The sequence below is a fragment of the Malurus melanocephalus genome, unplaced genomic scaffold (assembly GCF_030028575.1).
Source record: "Malurus melanocephalus ecotype Western Australia unplaced genomic scaffold, MMel_1.1 scaffold_2, whole genome shotgun sequence".
NCBI classification, from domain to species: domain Eukaryota; kingdom Metazoa; phylum Chordata; class Aves; order Passeriformes; family Maluridae; genus Malurus; species Malurus melanocephalus.
The window spans coordinates 6,145,609-6,171,130 of NW_026623234.1; the positions used below are offsets into that span (position 1 = coordinate 6,145,609).

At 38.1% G+C, this 25,522-nt stretch overlaps 1 protein-coding gene across 14 annotated transcripts in view; it reads left to right on the forward strand.

Moving 5' to 3' along the window:
• Positions 1 to 25,522, forward strand: part of NUMB (NUMB endocytic adaptor protein) — a 92,064-nt gene that overhangs the window by 32,520 nt on the left and 34,022 nt on the right. For 13 of the 14 annotated variants that reach the window (XM_057366401.1, XM_057366465.1, XM_057366512.1 and 10 more), the window contains one exon: positions 24,780 to 24,923. In XM_057366401.1, the coding sequence (XP_057222384.1) occupies positions 24,798 to 24,923 (126 nt within the window). In that variant the 5' untranslated portion in view covers positions 24,780 to 24,797. Of the gene's footprint in view, positions 1 to 19,555; positions 19,630 to 24,779; positions 24,924 to 25,522 lie in introns of those variants that run through there. The other variant, XM_057366416.1, reaches the window with a different exon arrangement.

Genomic DNA, 25,522 nt, shown 5'->3' on the forward strand with positions numbered 1-25,522 from the left:
ATCATGACTCTTAATTTACATCCTTCACATCTATAGAGACTGACTTTGACACCTTTATAGTAGAATTGGAGGACTGGGTTGGTAGGGATTTTTTAAAATTGTGTTTAAAGCTGTTTTTGGCCGGAAGCTTTCATGTGAACTTTTTTCTGTGTAGCAACTGACTTCTGTCTTTACAATGCTGTGAGTTGGTGTTAAGTTAGTGCTGCTTCTGGATTACTTGTGCTGTTGCTGCTGATTATGTAAGTTTCCCAGTTTGAAAAAAATGTCACTAGTTTAATTTCAGTGGCATGGTTGTAACATTTCAAGAACTACTTGACTGAAGGAATSTAAGAGGTATCATGCCAGCTAATGCAGATGAGGCTTATTTGCTCACTGGCTTGCAAACTAAATTCTGAACCAGCAGTTTAATGTATTTTCTCAGGTGTAGCATGCTGCTTTTGGGGGTGTTCGTCCAAAAAGTGTGCCCTGAAAGTGTTCTCGAAAAATGAATTCCATTTTTTTGCTGACATGTAACATGTTTTCAGATGAGTGCAAAAGAGCTGTCCTTGTAAATTAAAATTAAATTATGAAGGGGACTCTGTGTGCRTGTGTGCTCTGTGTTGTGGTGGTGGTTTTTTCCCCCAAGGATCTGAATGTAAGTCTGATCTCTGATTACATCTCAAAGAGCTGCCAGAAGATCTAATGTAGTGGTTTGATAAGTGGTTAGCTCTTTTGGGAAGAGGGTTGGGAAAGAATATCAATTTTCATAAGAAGTTTGATGTTTCATATTCAAATTAAAAAAAAAAAAAAGGTGCTTTATTCAGGCAGTAGATTCTACACACCAGAATGATTGTTGAAGCAAAATCATTCTTGGTACACAAATTGTATATTTGCTTCAAGGTGGAAATTTTAAATGTTGTTGCTTGATAGGACTTCAGCATTTAATAAAAAAGTGTTGACTTACAGAAAATCACATGCCAACTTAAGCTAAGTATGTAGAATTCTAACAGAAAAATCGTAATTAATAGCAACTAGCAATTTAATCAGGGATGAAATTACTCTGTAATTCCAAGTAAATTAGAAATAGTTTTGGTGCACTTGTGGCAGTTGTAAAGCAAGTCTTTTCCCTTTAAATGGCAAGAAAAAAGATTGAAAAGGATAGGAGGGGATATCATGACAGTCTCTTTGGGTTAGATTTAATATTCACTACGTAGTGATGTGTTGACTACTGGGATGGAAACTTTCAATTACTACTTTCTGAGACATGGGGAAGAGGGGATTAGAACTGTGACTTTCCTACTGAGAGCTTTTAATTTTGGTTTCTACAGAAATGAAGAGAACAATTGTCCGATCCTGAACCTTCCTGAATATAAATGTGATGTTGTCTTTCACTTACCATGGGTTCTTTTCCTCTTTGTTTTTAGCTAAGAAGTCCTTTCTTTCCTCTGCTGTTTTTAATGGAACAGAAAATGGAGACCAAAAGGCACGGATTCTCCTTTAGGCTGGAGTTTGCACAGAGGCTCTTTGGTCTGTTTCTCTTCTTTGCATGGGCTGCTGAGGACTGGAATCGGTGGGGGCAGCAGGGCAGTGCACCTGGGAAGCTGAGAGGGAAGGGCACAGCAGAGCTGCACAAGACCGGTGTCCTCACTGYGCAGAGTACGCAGTACTAGTCCAAGTGCTTCTCTATGCCCTGATCCCAAGCATCGTAGTTCTTTGGATCAGTTTAATTCCGGTAGCATTTTTACGTAGGAATGAAGGGAGTGAGCTAACTGTGGAAGAGCCCAGTGTTATGTTGTGAAACTGTACAAGTGAGCTGGATGTCTGGCTCTTAACTCACATTTTGTTATTRGGACTTGATTTTGTACATTGGTTACTTGAAGACTGGTGGAAAGGGTTTTTCTTCCCCTTGCTTTTGCCTATAGGATATTTGTCTATGAGTGAAGTAGTTCAAAACATGATACTTTGGTATATGTTTAGATAGTGATGGATGTTGGGGGTGGGTATTTCCTGATACTTAATGATGGTTTAGAAGAGTTAGTCATCGTTGGCCAGGAAATACCAACTCCAGATTAGATTGAGTTCAATTATCTAAAAGATATTTCAGTGTCCATCTGAATGTGGTACGTTGCCAGAGACATTGTGTTCATAATAGCGTTTTATGTTTAATTATAGAATTAGCGGTTGTATGTCGGTTCTGTGTGCTATAAATATGCCATCTTGAAGTCACTACCTCTGCTGCCTCAGGTTTTGGGAAGTGGTTGGACAGTGTTGCCTAAAACTCCACTAAAATTCTGTAACTGCAAGAATTTTGGACTCTCAAATGAAAGAATACTTGTTACTTCTCCCCCTCCCCAGCCTTGGCAACCACAATTGGCATGTATGTAAATTTTGCAGTATACTTCAGGTTGGAATTCAAACTGCGTCTTTTCAGGTTGATCAARTTCCCTTCTGCTTTATAAATGGGAGTGATGATTCTCGGCTTTTAGTCCAGTGTACATGTGTAAGTTTGTGCTTGGCATGATAGAAATAAGTAAACTTGTTTAAGAAAAATGGACAAAAATGCAGAAGCTATCATATACCACTATCAAACAACCATGGTATATATAGGCAAATTGGGGGGAGTATATTTTCTGATACTAAAAAAAAAAAAAAGTATTTCTAGGTATTTGTAGACCCCCTTTCCAAAGATACTTGTTCTGGATATTTGCTCTAGGCTTTACTGACTAGGTAAGCCATGTTGACTGAATGTATTGTGGGAGTTGAGGGATAAAAACCACCAGTGATTTCTGTAATTCAAAGTTGAAGGGAGAAATTCTGGGATGTCTTCCTGGCTGCCTTTATCTCTCCTCCGCCTTTTGGCTTCTTTCCGTCTCAGGACAGGTGACCTTTCCAGCTGTAATCTTGTAAAAAAACATATATTGGGATTTAACTGTGTAATTGTAGGCTTCTGTGCTTCCATTAAGTAATAAGCTCCTTCCTGCTGTCTAGGCCCATAAATGTCTTATTAGTACACCTTGGGATACTGCCTCTGCACAGTTATTTTTATAGGTGTGTGCTGAAAAGTAGTTCTGTCAGTCATAAAGACAAACTGAATGCCATGAATTAAAATAGGATTCACAAATAACACTCAATTCAGTTTGTAGAACTAAACATACTACACGCTGTACATATCCAAATGTTTCTATCTGGAGCTCACCCTGCACCTTCTCAGTTGTTTTTTACAAGTTTTCATATGTTATCACTGAGCACAGTTAGAGCTGGCAAAACCTTGCATAAACGTTGAAGATGCAGAGGAAATGAGGCACCTCCAGTGGCCCGCCCTACTGATGAAATTGCCCAGGCTTTAGGGAAAAGGCAGGGTGTTGCTGAAGGTTTCACTGAAGTTGTAGTACCCAAGTGGAGGACTGTTGYTGCCTCCTAAAAACCACTAGCTTTCATTCTCTGTCACAGAAAGATGGACTTTATGAGCACATTAACTGCAGGGGGAAATAAAAGGGGTTCACTAGATTATATTTTTAATCTTACGTAGATAGTGTGAGTTGCTGCTCTGGTGAAATGCAATAAATGACAGTCACAGTAAGCTGAGCTAGTTCCTATRGCAGAATATAGTGCTTCTTCTGATAGAGTTATCATAAGGTATTATGAGTGTAGTATGTTAGAAAATGTTTGCTCTGGAGTCTCAGAACTGATGCAGGTACTATCCGAACCTGTGCAGAACAAGGCAGCTGAAGGTGGCTTTGGTTCATGTATGCTGCAATGTTTTACAGATCCGAGTTAGGAGCCCTGGATGCAGCCATTGAGGCCACGTGCAGTTGGTTTAGGATTCCCGAAGTGTATCAGTGCAYCTGACCCAGGACTAAGGCTGCCCAGGCCCTTCCTGTTGCGTGTYACCTCTGGATGCCTAATGTGAGGGGATGTGGGTGGTGAAGAGAATTTGCAGGGAGTGTCTCAGTGCAGCCTGTGTCTAGCGAAGCCTGTGTCACAGCTACATTCTTGCCTTACTCTCTCTCCCATGCAGAACTTTGCCTTTTTGTGCTCTGAATTTTGAAGAACTATATCACCTGGATTTATTTGTCTGTGGTAGTAACAGGCCAAGTTTGTGTGGGTAGTAATCTGTGAAGTCCTTAAAACAACAGACCTTTTTTTTTTTTTTTCAAATGGTAAGTCAAGTGCTATGGAAACCAATAATATTGTAGATAAAAGTGAATGTTTTGTGGTTTTGATATCCTGAGTGGACTGGATTCAAATTTTTGAAGGAGGTATTTGTTAGCACTTTTGTTTGCATTAAGTACAACTATATTCTCTGTCAGTTCTCCTTTCTTTGACTGGTTGTGTAATCTGTTTATTCCTTGGACTAAGCTTGTGAATTTCCCCATCATTCCTTAGAAACTGAATACCACATCTTGTTGTCTTAAGCCTTTGTGAGTTTTTTAAAATTTGAGAGATTCTGTGGAAGATTATAAATTCATTGCAGAGCATCCTTAGGAAGTTATTCCTTTTTAAATGTGTGTCTTAATGTATCTGAGAATGTTGTGTAGAAGTTCTTTTCAAGTTCTCTGAACTCATCTCAACCTAAACCTTTAATTACAGTGAGATCTTTAAAAAGTCCTTCTAATTGTATGCATAGGGGGAATCTTTAACCACTTAGACTAGTTTCAGAAAAGGTTACTAGTTACTGATACGTTGAAATTTGAACCTTTAAAATGTGTTATAATGTAAATATAAATAAACACTGGTGTTCTTACATTGTATTTAGTAGATAAATTTAAATGTTTCTCTGGTTTGAAGACTTGAGTCTTGCTTGGATTTGGTTTTTAAACATCATACTTATTAAGCTGATGCTATTAATATTCAGACTTCTACTCAAAATCTGTTTCTTCTGTGATGCCAGACAGTAATTAGTCACTGTAAAAGCTAGGTGAGGTATCACATTACAATAAATGTGCCAGTGATTACATAATTTCTTTTTATTCATGTTTTAGTTGTTATTTCTGTAATTTTTTTCTTCTCAGACCTGCAACATAATACTTAGTCAGGAATACTGACACATATTGCCTGCTCCCATAATCTCTGGGTAACTATATCTATAAAAAGTACATTGTTTCTTTTCTTTCCCATTCCCAAAATAATTGTATAAAGGAGAATCAGAGTCAGAGACCTAGGTTCTGGTTTTGTACCAGAGTGATCACAGATTAACTTCACATGATGGTCATCAACCTGCAGTGCTTTGGTTAAAGAGATGTTCAGTCATCCCTCTTGCTGGCGTATTGCAATTCCCTGGGTCCCTTCTGGAGTCTCCCTTCAAACAGGAGATGCTTTGCTGAGAGCTTCATATGTTGAAGCTGGTTTTATTTTACTGACAGAGCCATTTTTACATGCGACACAWTATTATTATCCAGCAGGAAATACAGCCTCCTGCTGTGAACCTCAAGACTATCAMATATTTTAGGGATGCTTTCTAACCTTGTTTCCAGCATCAGGGAAATTAGTATGTCAGATAGTCCTGTTCTGCACYATCCACCCCTCAACCCCTTTAGGAAAAAAATTTACAAGCTTGCTTTTAATGTCTTCACTCTTGTGAAATATATTTTTTTTATTCTATTCACATATTGTTTTGTAAGTCCAAGGTGGCTTCTAGAAGAGGAGTGTATTAGTAACAAAATCTTCAAAATCCGTTTTAGTAGAGAAGACACTTACCCTTAGAGAATATTTTGAAAAGTAGAAATTATCTTAGTAAAGCAGGACCTTCCCTCCCCATCGAACAAACAACCAAAAAAAAATGGGAATAAGACAATTCAGTTGCCAAAACCGGACCAGACTGTATGTATGTTCATCTGTGAATATGATCTTAAGCTTGTGAAAATTTTAGGCATGTTCTGTGAAGTTAGTTTACATGGTCAGTCAGATCTTTTGGGATTTTTGCCTCACTAGTTAATCTGGTTTTTCACAAAATTTTACTTGTTTCATGTAGAAAAATAAATTCAATAACAGGATTGTATGCACTGGTATGTAATATACAAGGGTAATTTTTCTGTAGCCCATATTTCTGATTTCTTCCCCAGCCTTTTTTCTTGGTTGCTCTGTTTTTATGAGAGTTCTGAGCATGCAGGCTGTATGCGTTAAAGTAGGCCATTTCCTGAATCTCCTCTTATTCCATAATTTTGAGTTGCTGAAACGTTGCTTGGCATGTAATTAGTGTTTGGGTCTCCCACATACGGCTCGGACCTCCTCCTGTATCTCCAGCTCTGGGTATTTATAGCCAGCCCGCCTCAATGCATTATTCCAGTGGTGAGAAACTGACTCAGTGCACATTGTGATTCCTCCTGCGCCCATGGCTGTGACCAACTGTGGAGTTTTGGCATGCATTGCATTCCTGGGTGTGGTTGTAGGACAATCCAAGATAACCTCAGTTATCTTGGCTTTGTTTCAGCAGCCTGTTGCATTTTAGAAGTTCATGTTAGAGGCTATGAAAAGTGTTTAATTCCAGACTCTGAAATTATTCTGTCACCATCATCTTTGGATCTTCTTTTCTGTAAGAATTTAGGGAGAGASAAATTATATGAGGAATAAAAAAGGCTGTATAGATTACTAACTTGATATTTTAAAATATTGGAAATAAAAATTTGTGTAGTTGTGATTGCTTGACAGCTTTGGGATTTAGAATGTAGGGTACACTGAATTTCATCCTATTCTTTCTGCTTTAGTTTCAGGCTTAAGGGAATTTAATCTTCTAACATCAGGACGTCTACTTCCAGTCAAAATGACTGTAATGTTTAATCTCGAGAAGCTTCTAAAATGCAAGATGATGGACCAAGACAGGACTCAGCCTTTAGTTAAACTTGAAAACAGAAGGGCCAAGTACGGGAAAGAAAACCATGATTGAACATGGGAAAGCCCGCTGTAGCTTTCAGACRTGATGCATGGGCTGCAACCCTTTTYGGTGATAAGGAACTTCCAATAGGCTATGTGAATATGAGTGTACTGGAAACTGTTGTCACTTAATGGTGTTGTCATCGCACAGACTCGAGACTTGGAAGGGCTGAGGAAGTACAGTTGGTTTGTGTGGGCAGGCACTGTCTACTTTATATAGATGTTTTTATATAATCCCGTRTAAACAGTGCTGGTGGTCAACTTCCAGTGGGTGTTTTTCACAATAGTGAAAAAGGAGAACCAGATTTTTGCAAATGTAGACCCTTCCTCTGTAGAGTATTTTCTTATRGACAGTGAGGGAACAATATAAGAACTCTGAACTTGTTAATTTATCCTCAATAAAAAAGGAATGACTAAAGTAGGCTGCCCTTGAAAATAGTTAGTTAGAAGTTACTACTTTTGCAAATCGATAGATTTCATTGAAGAAGCCTTATTTATGTAAAATATTGAGTTTGCATAACTGAGGAACATGTTATTGCATTGATGATTGATCTTTTTGGGTCATATTTGTGAGTTCATTAACTTTGCCTAATGTCTGCAAAATATCAGTTTGGTGTTACTCTTAAATATGGCTTCCAACAGTACTTTTTGAGGCATGTGATTCAAATGCCTATAGATACTTGCATAATTTTACTGTCATGAGACTAAATTGGTCAGAGAAACATATGTAATAGCTCCTYGACTTTTTCTGCTTCTACTTTATAGAAGTTCTGTGATACAGGAATCTAACTTCTCATGTGTTAGTGATGGCAAAGCTGTGAATTTATGCTTGTGTTTAGAAGGGAAGGCTTTATATAAATGCTTTCAGCAACTCTTGTCTACAGTGGTTAGACTGATACGATGTTGAAAAAGATCTCTTATAGAGAAATGAGGAATTTTGTAGTTCTTGTYTGAGAAGTCTTTCCTTTTCCACAAAGTAATACCACTGGAGGAGAACACTGCCTTGGGACCTGCTGTTTGTTTGTGCAGTGTGTGCAGCTTCAGATAGCTGCAGGTAAGGTGCTGTTGTGTAGATGATCTCAGGAGGTGAAGTTTGAGCTGGGAAGATGCAGTGCAWGCCATAAGCAGAGTGGAAAGGTGGCTTTGTAACATAGATAATTACAGTGGACCTGATGGACAATCAGCCTTAGGAAATAAATCTGTCCTTTAAGAGGTAATGTGAGGTACTATAAGTGCTAGAAAATGCTGGTAGAGAGTCTTTAGCCATTCTGCTGTAKACAACTTTTTGTTTGCTAGAGTTTTGTTCATGTGTTTTTGCAAGACACCGGTTGTTATCAGTTAACAGATTGGTAAAGCTCCTGGAAGAACAGTGCAGTTTGAGTGGATTTTCTAAGTTCTGACATGTGCACTAACGTTTTCTGGCCAAGTGAAAYGTGTGCCTTTGGTCATCTCAAAGGCACATAAGGCAGTGCTTGTCCTCAAGGGGTCGTGGTCAAGATTGACTCTTACGGAATTTGCCATCAAGAAGGGATTATCACAAGATATGCTGAGTTGAAAGGATCATCAAGTCCAACTTTTAAATGAATGACCATACAGGGAGGGATCGAACCCACAACCTTAGCGTTGTTAGTACCACGCTTGAACCAACCGAGCTAATCTCAGTGGCACGTTATGCCAATTTCTTAGAAGATCTGATTTCCTAGAGTAGAATAAGCTCACATTCTGCCTTAGTTCAGTACCTATGTCACCAAGTCACTATTTGCATCCCCTGCTTGTAACTTCCATTCCTGTGAATGTGGTAAATAAGGTAGAGTTTAATATACAGAGGAATTGTAGTTAAGGAATGTATAATTGATTCCCTGTGAAKGAAGGTGATGTTGTCTCCCACATAATTTTGGTGGCATTCTAAATGGTGTTATCAATATTGTCAATGTCGTWTATGCTGCCTATTGTATAAGAGAGAGCTGCATACTCTGTAAGGATTTACTTCTTTAAAGCTTTCTGGACTTTTTCAAGGACTTTATCTAAGTCCATTTCTGGACCTAGAAAGGGAAGGCTGGGCATATTGTTAAGAATGGTGATCTATGAAGGGAGTAGTCGTGCTATAGTCACTTGCCAGAATAATGAAGTTTATTCAAGATCCCATTCGAATCGGTGGACTCTGTGACTAGTCACTGGTGAACATAACACAGTTGTGACCTTTATGGTTGTGTGAATCTGGTAGCACAGTATCCAGCATCATTTTCACYCTATTATGCCTGCCCTGCTGCTGGGTGCCAGCTGTTCCATTGCAGGCATTTTTGGACTGCCTTCCTCTTCATCCTATCTGCTATTGCCCTGCTCAGTTGCCACCCCAGGAAGCAGCTGTCTTTTATGAAAGTAAGGTGATGTTCTCCATACCAAGATGACAACACAGAGCGCATGATTTYATCTGTCAGCCTGGGCAGCAGCACGATTTCCTACTTGCTCTGACTGTAGAGCTCATACTGCTTCTMTGTCCAACTCATTCATACAGGGAGTGAAATTTGTTTTTTGCCATTGTGTCCATTCATCAGCAGGCAATGCACAATATGGCAGTGGTAGAATCTGAATTATTCAGGGAAAACTCGAGTGAGTGATGCCTTGCTTACTTTCTGCCACTTSCTCTGTGCTGTGTCTGGTTTTTGAGGAGTAACTGGTAGCAGTGCACCATGCTGCAGATGTARAAAGACTTCTTTTGGGTGCAAGATTTCAGGGTCATCAGTTGGTATTTCTGTCTTTGCTGAGCTTCAGGCTTCATTGATTGCTCTGATGGACTTGAGAATGAAGATAAATTTTCCYCATTATTTCCTGTTGGACTTGTTCCTTTGTTAAGCAGTTTAAAGGTGGGAAGATGACAGCCAGTGTACGATTCAAGAGGCTATTGCAGCCRTGTGGTTTTTCAGCATGTGTTACTTATGGGCAGTGGACTTTTTGGGACTCTCTGCCACCAAACTCAGTGTGTGCAACAGATCATTGTAGCGGCTTTACTGTAGTGAACAATACTTGATTTAGAAAGGTGAGAGACATCTGTGGGTTTCACAGTTCTAGTCTGGCTGAGGTCATCCACTCGGACTGGTGTGTTTGTGAGGATTGTTGGAATCACYGGAGCTGCTGAATTGCCTCTGTTGTTGGCAGCCCTGTGTGTGTAGTCCTGTACTGACTCCTGGGCAGCCTGATCTCCCTCTGGGATAGCATGACCTGCTAGTAGCTGTGGAATTCATTTAACCTTCTGAAGGAGGCAAAAGYATGATCCCACATATGACAGACAGCATCCTACTTTGCTTAAGATGATGACAGGGTTAAGGAAGGTAATTTCTATATGAGCAATAAAACTAGTTACCTCTCTAGTTCAAGGTGATGTTAATACTGTACTTTTTCCTGGGTTTGAACAACTGTAACAAGATGCCCAAAAGCTTGATTTATTTGAATAGTGAACACCTTYGTCTTTTTGTCCATGTCTCACCTGGCAGCTTATTCTAAAGAGAATTAATATGTGCTCAACTGCATTACAATATGCAATATTTCTGTAGTTCTTAGCAGCCTTAGCTGACAAAATGTACTTTACCAAWGGCTTTAGATGTTTCCGATTTAATTGAGCATATATTGCTTGTAATTATAATTTCATTTGAAACTTTTGAAATAGAAGCACTTTTCATGATCATAATCTTAATTTGACCATTTATTTACAGATTGGGGCTAAACACAGTAGTTTAGAATCAGTTAGGTGGGAGAACTGTGGAATGGTGTGTCAGAAGTTTTGTGAATATTTATGGGATTTGGGTATTCATGGAAGAAGGGGATAGTCTTAGCTCCTTGTATAGACACACTGGGACCCTGAAAGGCAGCACTGGCATTTAGAGATGYATRTTTTAACTTYGTCTTTTAATGTGTTACTGGTTAAYTGTTAAAGTASTTGGTTAAACTTCTTCTCRCTAGTAAGTGGTCTATGTCTTACTGACTAAGAATAGGGGAACACTTCTGGTCTTGATTTCAAGATTCTACCATTTCAGTGGAGGTTTGTCATTGCTGTGTAAAGGTTATTTTAAACTGTTTGCATTAAAATGCCCATTCTGGCCTTTTTGTTAATACTCATTTTGAGATCTGAGTACGACTTGTGAAGAAAAGACACATGCAAAGACTTGTTCTGGCTTTTAATGCATGATTGTTTTTTGTAGCAGTAATTCTGTGTTGATCTTGAAAGAGATCATAAAACYTGTATGCTAACACAGTTAATACGGGGAAGAGAAAGCTAACAGGAAAAAGTTTAATTAAGATCCCARTATTTTATCACCAGGAAGGTGGTGCAGTAAGTCTGAATCCATTATATTCTAAGCAAAGGACTTGACCTGTGTTCTCAGTTACCATAGACTTGATTTTTACTAGAATGTAAAATGCTGATGTGAATTCTTGCAGTTCATTTAGYAGGTAAAGCAGTTTTACAAGTTTGGAACAGTCTGTCTCAGGTAGTGACATGAGATTCACTTAGACACCTTTTCCCGCTCCCCTCTGCCCCAATGTTATGTTGGATTAACTGGTTTAAATACTGTTTACAGGTAAAACAGTAAAAATTAAAAAAATTAAATTAAAATCTTGTTGTGGTCTTAGAAAGATCAAATATTTTTACTAGTTTGTTAGAGAAATGAACATACGGCTCCAATTTCTTTCTTAAAGTTTGCATTAAAAAATCTTCATTATCATGAAGGAATTTTCTAATTAKTCATTTGATTTAGGTGAAAAGGGTAGAAACCATCTCTTTGGATGTATACAGTTACTTATTTAAAAAAATACATTTTCATTGTTAGGTATACTTAAAGTGGGTATGTATAACTGAACTTTTTTTCTCTTCACTGAATTTAATGGGAGTAAAAAAAAAATCAGTCTGGAGAGGAACCCCTGGATTTATTGACTACTCAAGCTTTATGTGACAGTTCTCAGAGCATGTAGTTGTGGATTCATAATACATTATTGCTGGTCAAAAATAATGCATTACTAATTTTAGTGATCATGAAATCTGGTGGCTTCTGTGGAAGGAAGTGTCTGAGAGATTGTTATCAGTGTTTAAAAAGAAACAGTGCCTGTGAGATTTTGTAGCAATAGCAATTGATTCCTGTCTACTGCCTGCATGAAGACCAACATTACTATCCTTATAAGCAAAAGGCTTTAAATGCCAAGTGATAGGAAGAGGGAGTGGGGGAGGGAAGTATGCATCTGTTTGTAAGAGCAGATACAAAAAACTTGACTTGGAGTTCTTCCAGAAAACCCAAACCTTAACTACAGACTGATTGATTTATCCTTTTATCACTTAATTCCATAAAGATCACCCCTTTCCTCCTCTCCCCTATTACCCCCAACTGATAATGTACAAAAATTGAAATTTGTAAGATGAAAGGGTTTTGCATAGGTGTGAGAAGCTTCAGGTTTGTTGACATGAACAAAGAAAAATCCAGCTTTGACTGGAGTTGTTGCAAATTGGTATAATGGTGTAATAATTCCAGATTGTGGGCTTGCTCTTTACAAGTAACGCTTGAAATTATCTAAAAAGCCACTGTCTTGTGAGGTACAGGGAGGAAATGACATAAATTCTCAGATGAAACCTTTTGTAGCCCCTATTGGTCTTGACTTAATCATCTCTCTTCAGCCCATAGGGTTGTGCTTTTTGTTTTTTGTTTTTAATATCCATGGAGTCAKGATCATAGCTTCAAGAGAGAGGGTTTTTAAGAGAAGTGCTATGGCAGAATCTGAAGGAGGAAAAAAAAAGTCACSAAGTGAATATATTCTTGCTACTGTCATATGAACATTCTTCTGGTAACTGATTCTACTACACTTTGRTTTGGGGAATGTTTTTTCCCAAAATTATATGCATCAGAATTTTATGAAGCTAAATGCTTATAAAATATTCTTTTTGTTATATTGCTATATATGATTTTCGAAATTGCTGAAGTTGTGCTTAGGTCTTAAGGCTTTGCAGTCAGCAAACATGGGAAACAGTGGACGTGGGAAACATTAGGCACGAAGTGAGATTTTATGTGCTGTGTCATCATAAGGAATGCTAGTTGTATACAAAATGGTACCAGAAAGCTGGAATTGCATTGGAATTCTCTGTTTAGACACCTCTTATAGGGACTATGGTGACAGATTCCTTAAATGTTTTGTGAGTTTTTCTGTGGGTSATGAAACATGTGGCTTGTATTAGACGCTAGACTAGAGGATGCAAAATATTTTTAAAGGTATTTAACTGGTGAGGGAATTCAGAAAGCATTGCATTCTGTGTATTTAGAAGAATGTATAGGTTGTATCTAACTTTATTAAGCTAGCTTGATTAGCTTTGTTAAGCTAGCTTGATTAGATTTGATAAGCAGATGTATTTAGGAAATCTGTTAGTTCKTTGTAGTGTTTTGCAAGGAGTTATTATGAGGAAAGTGTTACAGAACAGCTCAAAACTTGCATTGGACAGGTGTACAAATGTAAATATTAATTCCTACTCTAAAAAATTTTCTATACACTAATCTTACTCTATGTTCTTAGAAATCAACCRCAGTAGCTATGCTGGACACCAGAGTGACTTCTCTAAAAAGATTCTGCCCATCTTTTACATGAAAATGAACTTTTTCTGTTGTTAGGCTTAGTGAGGGATGATAAAATTACTTTCTCATAATCTGACAGCCAGCAAAAATGACTGTATTTTTTCTCTGGGCTCATTTTTATTATTAAAACCTGCCATTTTTCAGAAAARCTTGACGCAAAGCTTCACAATTTCACTTTGAGTAATAAATTAATACTAAAAATACCGTTTTGTGTCATTTGCCCTCCTTCTTCTTTGCATTGGCTGCAGTCAAAAGTGTGGTTGATTTAGCGTGAACAAGCTGAAGAAAACAGAGAGATAAGAGGGACTTAATTATGYTTAACTGTGGAGGATGGGAGCGATTGAAGGGTCTTGAGCTGCCGTGTAACAGCTGCCARGCAGTGACTGACTGGAGTGCTTGGGCCCAATGCAGTCATGGTGTAACAAGGAGTCATCTGTCACCGWGTGAATGACACACTTCGTGCCAGTTTAAACTAATTCTCATTTCATAATYGAGATTGACTAGCACACCCCTGGCTTGTTGCCAAATAATTCAAATTTTGGGAGCTGTCTGAAATACACAAATTCATATAATTTAAATGTCTTGAGCTATTGAAACTTCTGCTTCTGTGTGTTTGGGAATGGGAGATCCTTTCCACCGTAGCGAGCCAGCTCTTGGTGGTGCTGGGGCAGTTGGGTGTGAACARCTCTGCTGTGGTGCGGTGACAGCTGCAACATGGAGATGTGGCCAGCTGGACATCAGCTTGATCAGTTGTGCTGCTTCACAACAAAGGCTCCATAGCACAGTCATTGTCGTTTCCACAGTCAGTGTTGGATCCTGGGGAAGAGTAGGAGATTAAGACATGAAGTAAGGCTTCACAGCTGGTCAGATTGGACTGGGTGATTCCAGTGAATCACCCACTGAAAAGCTGCACCTTCACTATAGGTTCCAATAATCTTTGGAAGTTTTGTTCAGATAATTAAACTGTGTGTTTTTTTGTTTTGTTTTTGTTTTTTTGTTTTTTGTTTTTTTTTTTTTTTTTTTTTTTTTTTTTTTTTTTTTTTTTTTTTTTTTTTTTTTTAACATTCCTTTATATTTTTAGCTTTTAAACTTACCCAGAGCTAGGAATTGTCCTAGTTAATTTTGTATAATGAAGAGAAATACTCTTTTATTGAAACCTGGACTTCTAGAGAGTTCTCTTGTTTTTCCACAGTTTCTACAACATAAGAACTGGAAAATCATCATTCCCTTTTAGTTCTTTATCATTAYGATACTATAGTTTTTTTAGCTTTCTCCACTAGAAAATTGCTTTTCTGAGGTGAAGACCTTTGATGTATCTGATCTGTCTTTGTGCAGAAGATGTTCCTTGTTATCCTCCTTATCCTTGTTACTTTTCTGCACCTTTCAGTTTCATTTCAGCAAGGGTATATTAACTGCAAGAACTATGTGGTATTGAAGCTGAGTGCAGTCTGGTCTTATGCTGTGGCATTTTATTGGCTTTGCTATTCTCCTTTCTTAATAATTCTGACCATTGTTTGCTTATTTGACTGTTAAATTTTTAGAGGACTAAACATCAGTTATGCTCTTTCCTAGACAATGGTGATAGCTGAATTCATATTCATTGTTATTTATAATTTAGGTGGCTTTTTAAACCTTGTTCTGTGTGCGTTTCTCTGCTGTTTTTATTACAGAATAATTTCTTCTTGTGAGGTGATCTTGTATTTCTAAAATCAGTTTARTCTATTCCAGAACATTTTGCATCACCTGTAAACTGTTTTCTTTTGCGAGCATATACGAATGGAGTAAATATCACTGGTTTTGGTGGAGTGATATTTTACCCCTCTGTTTTGTGTCTAAACATGCTATTGCTCATGTGTATTTACCTAGTTTCTCTGTACCTCAACCCTACTTGCTGACAGACTCAGCAGCGCTRCTATTCATTCCTACTGAAGACTTCTCATAAAGCTGATACAAATTTATGGCTTGTTGTTCCAAATGTTTCCATAATGTGGGTCACCTGGACTGYTGTGGGCTGGTACAGAGCAGTGTTGCAGGATCAGTTGTCCAAAATGCGTTGGTTTTCACTTTTGTGAGATATTGTGTATGAACCAAGGGTAAAGCTTCACTATGACAACAAGTATATTTTTAAAATAACTGCTAAAATATTTCCTCCTAGTAACCTGGTTTAGAGTGCATTTTTTTCCTGAAATGCATGCTCTGGGTCTATAGCTTATTTGGTCTACTTCTGTTCTACCCTAAGAGTTGGAACCAAAAAATACAGTAAATGTTTGTATGTTTCTGAACTCATAGTAAGTAGACAGTGATCAGGTCAACAGCACAAAGATATGATTGACTGATTTATATTCGACCCTGTCTAGTACTAAGCAGCAGATGTTTGGCCTTGCCTAGTCAACACTGATTATTTCCTTGTAAAATACTCATAGGTCCTACTGAAGTAAGTCCAGTGTAAAAACCTGAGATTTGTGATTGATCTACCAGTAAAAGATACTTACTTTACTTGTAAAAGATTTTTTTTTTATTTTGAAAATGCATTTATTTTCTGTTTTTTTTTAGGTTTGACATATATAAATTCAAGCTGCAGTTCAGGGAATTGAGTGATYCAAGAACATATTTTTTGGCTGTTTCATCCCTTTTTGTACTTTCCTTTATACCTAATTTCATTTTGAAATTCAGCATGTATTTGTAAAGCTGCCTTTTAAACTGAGGTGTTCATGTTTGAAAGTCGTTGAGTTGTCTGATATTTAGCTGCCCTAAATGTAAGTGATTCACTTGGAAAAGATGTGGCTTAGTTAGTTAAAATTATTCACATGTGTGCTGATGAGCTGCAGAGCRGAATTACTTGAACTGTTTTCCACAAGGCATAGCTAGTGTTTCTTTGCTAAACTTATATTTATTTTCAGTTATTATAGATCATATAATTTAACTCACTTTGTATCACATAAAGTGTTGAGGAGACCTTCTTTCCATTAGTGACTGACAGTCTGCAGGGTATTTTTAGAGTGAGCCTACAAAACAAGGGGATTACTGCCTTATATATCTGCTCTTAAACCTCTTAGCATATTGTATAGGACCACAGTCAGAGTTTGCAGTTGTGGTGTCTGATGAATTTTGACRTTTGTTTTAGAATAGTTATTGATGGAGAAAATGAGGCTTGCTTTCTTTTATTTGCTGAATTGCACAGGTTTGTGAGAGGCAAATTATTTATCCTACATCTTCTAGAAAGAACATTGCATATCTCTAGGAATAACTTGTGCCTTGCAATGATCAAACTTGTATTTTTGTGACAGTTTGTCTGAATGTTTACTTTGGTGATACTTCTGTTGCATARCATTGTGGAATACTGAGTACTGTATTTAATTGCTGCAGGGTATTTATGTTTGAAAAGTGTTTTTTACAAAGTCCTGAGCTTTAGGACAGCAGTGTGTTAGAGTGCAGTTCATTATTTCATTTCCTGATATTTCGCAAACTGTCTGCAATTCTTGTTTAACTCTGGCTTTTGCCAGTAAGATGTTGCAGTCATAACATTGTTTTTTCCCCTTCTTCCACGTCATCCGTGGTGCAGATAGAATTGTCAAGTGCTCTGGAAAGAGTTGTGGTTTGCTAACATGGTACCTTAGTTCAGGTATAAGACAGCAAAAAATCTGGTGGTTTTGAGAGGATGTTTTGTACCTCACATCTTATGATGACAGTGCATTGCAATTTCTGAGAATGCTGTCAGAGACATTATTGTCAGCTCTGATCTCTGGTCTTATGTAAAGAGTTTAAGGTTGCCATTTCTGCTGTGGTTTCAGAGTATGATCTAAATATTATTTTCACTGCTGAAAGGTGAGTTTTCTATAGCTGGTGTTCTTGTTTCAATAGAGTTTTAATTATGTATCAAGTGCTTTATCGACAACCAGAAAAAATCCCTTAATTGGAACCCTGAATAATAATAATAATAATAATAATAACAACTGATAATAACAATGACAGAATGTGTTTGCTGGCTGAACAAATGAAGAAATGCTTCACCTTTATGAAAATTTTGATGACTTAGAATGCTTACTTGTAGTATTGTATTATTAGATGTTAATTGGGTAATGAAAGGGTGAACGGGTTGCAAAGCCATGTGGTGAATAATGTGGTTAGTCAGCCTGGATTGCGAAACAGAGCTGTTAACGTTTTAGTGAGCATGCTCATACGGGTACATGGCTTCATTCGCTTCAGTGTGACAGTGCTGGATTTAATTAGATTTTATGGGATCTAAACTTACAAAAAGGCTCAAAGTTCTGCATTCAGAATCTGACACATGGGGTGACCTTTTCTTCCTTAGAAGATAAGGGTACTCTGTGTTCTTGTGCTGGTGAATAATTGCAGAAAAGCTGTTGCAGGGCAATTGCAGCAAGTTTTGGCTAACCTTTACAGTAGGCTTGGAGAGATAGGACATTACATGTGTTTGTACTGTGTAAGTGGGAGAGGAGGGGAGAGCATTTGCTTAGCAGCAATGCTTAATAAGGATTTTTTCAGAGAAGTAAAACTCCATCCTGGCAGCATCATAATAGGCAGGGACAGACTATTTACCTTGGCAGCAATCAACTTGCTTTCCTAGCTTGTCTCTTTTTTTGTAAATGAARTGTTCTTACATTGTCATCTTAAATTTGGGGACTTAAATTACACATTAGAGAGCAAAAGAAATCTAAATGTTTTGAACCRCTTCAGTTTGTGTTTGTACTGCAGGTAAGCCTGCCAAGCCCAAATCTCACCCCAAGAAAATTACTTRAAACATGCATATTTCCTTGCTGATATCCTCGTGTCCTGATTATAGCCAAAATCTACAATAATATTCAAGTGCCAGCAGTGAACTCTATTTTACTGAAAAAAAGGCAATGTGTAATACTCATCTGCAATATGGAAGTGTAGGCTGTTCGCATGTCCTGGTGCAGACCATTGTGGATTTCATAAAAAGATTCAGGTTTTTATAATGCTCAAAAGAGAGCTGTTAAACATGAATCTGTGGACAGGTTGTGACCAGRTTGTACTTGCACAAGAACTCAGAGCCACTGAGTTTTCTAAGGATATAGATCATCACAGCAATGTGGAAGGATGTTTCTGGAGTGTTTTTTCCTAGTAGGTAAGTTAGGTAAAACACATTTTTCAGCGAGATTACGATTATTTGCTTTTTCTCACAGGTTTGCAATATCAGGTAGCTTTGCTCGGAGAAATGCATCCTCATTCAGAAAGCTTATTTCAAGAAATGAGAGAAAAACATGTTAGAGATGGATGAGGTTTTTGCTCTGGGTTTCAGGCTCTTCTTGGCTCAGCGCTTTAGCCATATTAGGTGTATTTCACTGGGGAAGAGCACAGAGGGAGCAGATGCTTAAACCTCACCTCTGTGTGGCCAGAAGGCAATACAGGTGTGAATAAGACTTTTTTCTTTTATATTACTTAATCTGATAGTATCAACTTAATTGAATTAGTTTTATGTGGAGGCTTGTAAATTTTAGAGTTAAAACTGTATTTCCCTGCTGTTTGAAGTGCATACTTCTAGGAATTTTGTTCATGTGTCAATACTATTCCTAGTGGTTCAGGCWTGTAGGAGGACTTTGTACTACAAATCATGAGGATGGAACTCGGGATGAGGGGGTGTGTATGCTGGGCAGGGTGTGTGTGTGGGGGTGTTCCCTCTGCCCCTGGGTACTCTGTATTTGTTGCACRCTGCAGAGCGTACTTTGCCCTCATTTGACCCATGTCTTCCTTTTTTTTTCTAAATTGCTTAAGTAAATAGGAAACAGTATTAAGTTCTGAAAGAAAACAGAAAGTAATCCCAAACCCTCTGAATGGTTTTAAAAAACTGGCTGAGAACCCCTAATACCCGTTTTTGTCCTTTTCCATTGCAAACAGGAAAGGTATTGGATACCTGAATTCAGATTAAATAACCTTTGTGAAGGCTAGGGTTCAGAAGAAAGATAAAAAATGTGTTTGTGCTGTTTCTTTGTCCTCAGTGTTGAAACTGTATGTGGTTGCTTAGTTTGAAATACGTAGTACACCCTAGCTTAAAATCTAACCACTTGAATTTATGCATGCAGTTCAGGTACCACATTATCCTTCTGCAGGTTCTGTAGTTTGGATTCCCTGCAGCAGCAACTGCTCTGCAAGAAGCATCTATGCACAGTGTAAACGAACTGCTTATCTAAAGGTATGGTTACATGGGTAAACTCTTGCAAAGCTAAGCTCTAAATTTGCAACATCAGCAGCTTCCTCCTGGTCTAACTTCAGTTAATGTGAAAGCTTACCCATCTCTCACTGAAGGGTAAATTGCTGGCTTGTGCTCACTGGAGGGTAAAAAGTGAACACACTTGTACAGCAGAGCAGCTAACAAGACATGAATTAACATGCTGGTTTATCTTGCAGTAATTTGTTCTGCAGMCATAACTTGATGCTGCACAAGGCAGTGAAGCCAAGAGTGCTTCAACATGCACTTTTATCCATGACAGTGTTGTTTCTGTCTCTGTTGTTTTTGACAACTCTGCCCCTTAACTGTCAGTGGACTGTCAGAGGTGTAAAGGTTAGTTTTTCTGGTGGTCAGAAGAACGATGGTGCTCAAACTCTCCTTWAATTGCCTTTGGAGCTCTGTTTCCAAAAGCATAAATTTGCATAAAAATAAATGACAGCATAAATTTAGAAGTTCACGTGTCATTTTGATAGCTTTAGTAGGTAGGTGCTTTGGGAAATGGTCTAATGTCTAGTCTTACCTCTTGAATTCCAAAACTAATGGAGATTTTCATGTTGTGTKGGTGGTTTTGTTTTRTTGGGGTCTGTTTTGTTTTGTTGGGGTCTGTTTTGCTTGTTTTTTTTCCTTCAGGGTGCGTGACCATTCAGATACTCAGTTTTCTGTAGTAAGATAATCTTGAAATGTATCAGGACCCAGAGTGACTGTTTCCTCATTTTGCCAGAAGGCTCAGTGCTTTCAGCCTTTGTAGGCAGTTTGTCTCTGATGCAATGTTACGTTTTGTGATTTAATTAGATTTTGAGTTCCCTATTTGGCTTTTCACTAGGTTTATCTTCAAAGTSTCCATTTTCCTCTTTCACTGGGGCCAAGCTGAATTTGTAAAAGTAAAAAGGGAATAAAGGTTTTGGTGTTTCAGTTTGTCTATTCTTGGGTGATTTTAAGGTATTTCTAATTACAGGACAAAAATAAGTTGCTAGATAAAAAAAATGTCAGAGACTAATAACTTTCATTTTACATAATCCCAAACCACAGTATCAAACTTTKACAGTACCAATGATTCTGTCAGTTTAGTAGAAAATACTCTGGTAGCTATTGCAGGCTAGGCTGGTGTCTGTTCTGGCAGGCTTGCATGGAAATGTGAAATGTTCTGCAAAGAATTCAAGTAGAAAATGCTCACTCATTTGTCTTTGGAGCTTCTGTGCAGAGATTTTGAGTTCCAGACAAAATAGTAGAAATTTCAGGATTTAATTGTAGCAATTCATGTGCTTCTCTCCTGAATCCTCAAATATTCAGCCTGTGTGAATCGTTCTGTTTAACACTTTCCCATCGGATGACAGCTCTAGTTATGTTGGCCTGACATGCATGTTGCCAGTAAATTAGGTATTTATAGGATATACTGTTTTGCAACCTACTCATAAATCTGACATTTCAGAAAACCCAAGTGTGGCCATTGAAGAGAGCTTGCTGGTTGCCTCACCAGAAATTAATTTTGCTATTTGTCAGCATTTCTATCAGATAGAATAAGCTATTTTTAAAACCCTTTGTTGCCAACATGACCTCAAAATTAGAACATGTAGGAAAATGGGTTTGGTTTTCAGTGAAAAGGAAATACTTCGGGCAAAATGCCACTTCAGCTTCTCATACAAAATGTAGCTGAGGAACTCCTATTCTTAACCTCCCCTGTGGATTGAGATTCCTGGTCAGAATGAATGTCTGGTAAGGCGCCAGTCTCATGGGCAACAGTAATGCCCAGGAGGAAGAAGTGCAACAGAATGCTCGCATAAGCGAATGTTATGATAAGGCAATTAGACTGTGGTTTTTCACAAGTGGTACAGTGGTTGTGTGCTGTGTTCAGTCCTTGCTTTGCTATGCACTGAAGTTTTTGAGATTCAGAGTTACCTTGAGAACTTCAAAACGGACACATGAGCCTTACTGCATCTAATTGTGTCAGCTTAAGAGTCTGTTGCCCCTTTAGGCAGAATGGAGTATCTATGCCCATTTGTCCCTAACTGGAGTGCAAGGTCAGGCAGCTGGGCTGTGAGCCATGTGCTGACCAGATTCCTGCACTTTTCACTGGAGCAGCTGGAGCAGTGGTTTTGCTCATCGTGCTGTGGAACTGCCAGTCTGTAGCAGGGACAAGAGTGGGTGTGTGCCTTTATGAGCTGAGGTGCATGTAGAGATTTGCTGCAGTACGTGTCACCTGCCCAAGGTGATTGAATGGTCTCCCTTGAAATGCTGATTCTTTTAGACTCATGGATAGAGTCCTCTGCCTGCAGTTTGTAAAACAAAATATATAAAACAAATAACTGATATTGCTRTAATACCTTTCTAAGCCATGATGGAGAACAGAAATCTTGCAACTCCTCTTAAAACTTTTGAGAATTGCATTTGCACATTCTGAGATTTTTAAATGGCTTACAGCTTGTAAAATGAARAAGAAGCTGTATTTATAGAGGAGTGTCATGGCTTAACCCCAGATGGCAGCTAAGCCTCATCTGGCTGCTTGCTCATTCTTCCTGGTGGGATGGGGGAAAGAATCGGAAGAGCAAAAGTGAAAACTTCTTGGGTTGAGATGAAGWCATTTTAATAGGTAAAACARAAGCCACACAGGCAAGCAAAGCAAGGAATTKATTTACTACATCCTATGGGCWGGCAGRTGTTCAGTCATCCCCAGGAAAGCCAGGCTTCATCACACACAACAGTTACTTGGGAAGACAAATACTGTAACTCTGAATGTACCCTCTTCCTTCCTTCTTTTCCCAGCTTAACATGTTGAGCACAGTGCCGTGTGCTGTGGGATATGCCTGTCCCAGCTGTGCCCCCTTGCAACTTCTTGTGCCCCACAACTAACTCAATGGGAGGGTGGGGTGAGAAATAGAAAAGACCTTGATGTAGTGTAAACACTCCTTAGCAACAACTAAACCAGTATGTTATCAACATTTTTCTCAGCCTAAATCCAAAACACATCACTGTACCCGCTACTAGGAAGAAAACCAACTCTGTCCCAGCTGAAAGCAGAACAGAGCTGCCTCAGCTTGAGTYGTAAGAAATGTGCATGTTTTTTATTTTGCACATATGTTCTAATCTCTAAACCYGCTCAAGTAAATTCAAGAAAATACTTTGTTACTAGTTAGGTAAAATAATTTCTAGCTACAAAAGGATGAAGTTAACACTTCTTTATAACTAGGTAATTGTGACTGAGAATTCTTCAGCAATTTCCCATCCCTGCACTTACGCTGTTTGTTAGACCTCATGGCTGTTCTAGCTACACACTGGGGACAGTTGCCTATAGCCTTTGCTGCGCTTTCAACCCTTCATTTAATTTACATATTTGGATTTGGGTTGCTCAGAATGGCACATCTTGTAGCTTTCCAATGCTCATCAAGCAACTTTGAGCATGGTGTTCGCTGCAAAAGTGGTGTTTGGTGTGGCTATTTTCTAATGTAGAAGAATTTCAGGAATTATCCCATATGCTGAAGGAATGCCCCAGAATGCTGCAAGACCAGGAATAATGGAATTCAAATGCCACTGAACCTGCATAKGAGTATTGTGCTTATTTGCACTTAAACAATTAACATCACCACACTTAAATTTCCCAGTCCCAGTGATATAGTGGTTTTTCTTTATCCGTAGGTATATCTTTAAATTATTACATACCTTAGAATATTTCTTTTARCAGATTATGGAAAGATAGAAGATACTGGAGAAATAAGCCAGTATCATGCACCTAAGATACAATAGTAACTGACTTAATTAAATGTCTGCTGCTTGAGGAAGAAAATAACAGTTGCTGAAAGAAGTTTTAGTGAGTCGGTAACAAAACTCACACCTTTTCTTATTTGGAATGGCTAAAGTTCACCATGAGATACAAAACAATTTAGTTTTTCTAGTTAGTGGTGGGCAGTGATTTTCTATAATGCTTTTAATTTCTGACTTTTGTTCAGCTTTRAAATAGTTGCATTTTGACTTTAAACTTCCTAAATGTCAGATACCACAAGCATGAATGTGTTGATTTTTTCTCACCTATGTCAAATAGCTTTGACTGGAAGATACTAGTTCTTTTTAAGGTTTAAAATGGTGTTCCAACTGCTTCTGAAGCAGCTTTCATTCAAAGGCCAGCTATTGACACTTGTAAATATGTATATTCTGTAGTTTATTATGCTAATGGGAAATAAACACATATAACCCAATTAGATTTGTTTCSTTGCGTTCTGCAGCATCTCTTTTTTCTATCAAAATGAGATGTCATAGTTGCAAGAAAGCTTTTTCAGAAAAGATGGCCAAATCTCAAGAAGCCTTTCATATGTCTCCAGTATTCCCCACTTTGTATCCCACATTATTTTACTTCTTAAGCTGAATATTGAGTCTTTTTATTAGTAATTTCTCTGATAGCTTCTTGGCTAATTGTAGTTTGAATCTAGTAAAGGTGAGCATGTTTAATATGTAGATTGGATTGTATATAGAAATTGATACATAAAGGAATAGCATATACAAATTTTGAATTTTAGGGTTCAAAAGTGTATTTGCAGAACTGTCTTCACCTTTTGAAGAAGTGTATTTCTCATTTAAACATAAGAATTCTACCAGTAGACTAAGCAAGGGCTGGACTATTTCTGTCAGTAAAAGCATGAACCTATCTCCAGTCCTTAAAGAACAGCACAAGCTCCTGATCTTATGAGCAATTTGAGAACTATGAATCCTTGCCTTGCATGAGTGCCTTGGGAGCTTTTGCTTTTGGTGTCCTGCTTGGTGTCTTTAGATTGGGGGTTAAATTTGGAGAGGCAGGATTTTATGTGCATCACTCTTCAGAGCTTATTCCATCAGCTATTTTAGATAAMCTTATGCTCCCAATAATTGGTATACCGGGGTCTAATGCTTCAGTTTCTTGTGTAAGAATGTTAAACAAGTAATGTGGATTTGTGTTTTCCATTTGGAAATGAATATCCATCTTTCTCTGAAATCTGTGTCCAAAATAGTTTCTTTACATGGATCTTTCCATTCGTCTTTGCAAAAGTTCAGGTTTTCCACAGGGTTGTTTGTCATGATCGTGGTTGACCCCAAGTAGCTAAATGTGTGTTTGGTGCCTATTGGCAGCATTCTTTTTTTTCTTCTTCTAGGACGTGAAGATCTGAGAAATGAACAAATTACGGCAAAGCTTTAGGAGAAAGAAAGATGTCTATGTCCCAGAGGCCAGCAGGCCTCATCAGTGGCAGACTGATGAAGAAGGCGTTCGTACTGGCAAGTGTAGCTTTCCTGTCAAGGTAAGGGTTTGTGCCTTTCTTTTGGATCTCCATAAGGTACTCTTGTCATGAATTATTATTTGGGTTTTTTTCTGGCAAGCATAAGCCAGAGACATGCTTCATTACACACTGACCTATTTTACAGTCAGCTCTCATTGCAAAGGATATGGCTTATATATAAGGATATTTCTTAAAACCAGATGACTCATGTAACAAATGCCTTGGAAAATCAGTCTGAGATATCCCACGTTATTATCTAGTTGAAATAAATCATGTAGGTGCATAGACGAGTAATACAGTATTTGTCTTCATTTTTCTGGAAGATCAGAAATCATAGACCTCTTGGATTGCATGGAAAGGTACTCTGTTCTCTCTGTTAAAAGTGTAGTTGTGGTTTCAGTTTGACTTTTAAGGTAAGTGGTGGCCTGTGCTTGGAAAGCAGTCCTTCCTCTCTCTTGATAATTGAAAATATCATCAAGTAATACGTGGGATTTTGACCAGTGCATGAGGTTAGAAGCACTTGCTGACTTCTGAGAATGCCTCTGTGCTACAATTTTGTGTATGTATATTACAGACTATTAATGCATATGAAACTCTAATTGCCTTTTTAAATTCTGATA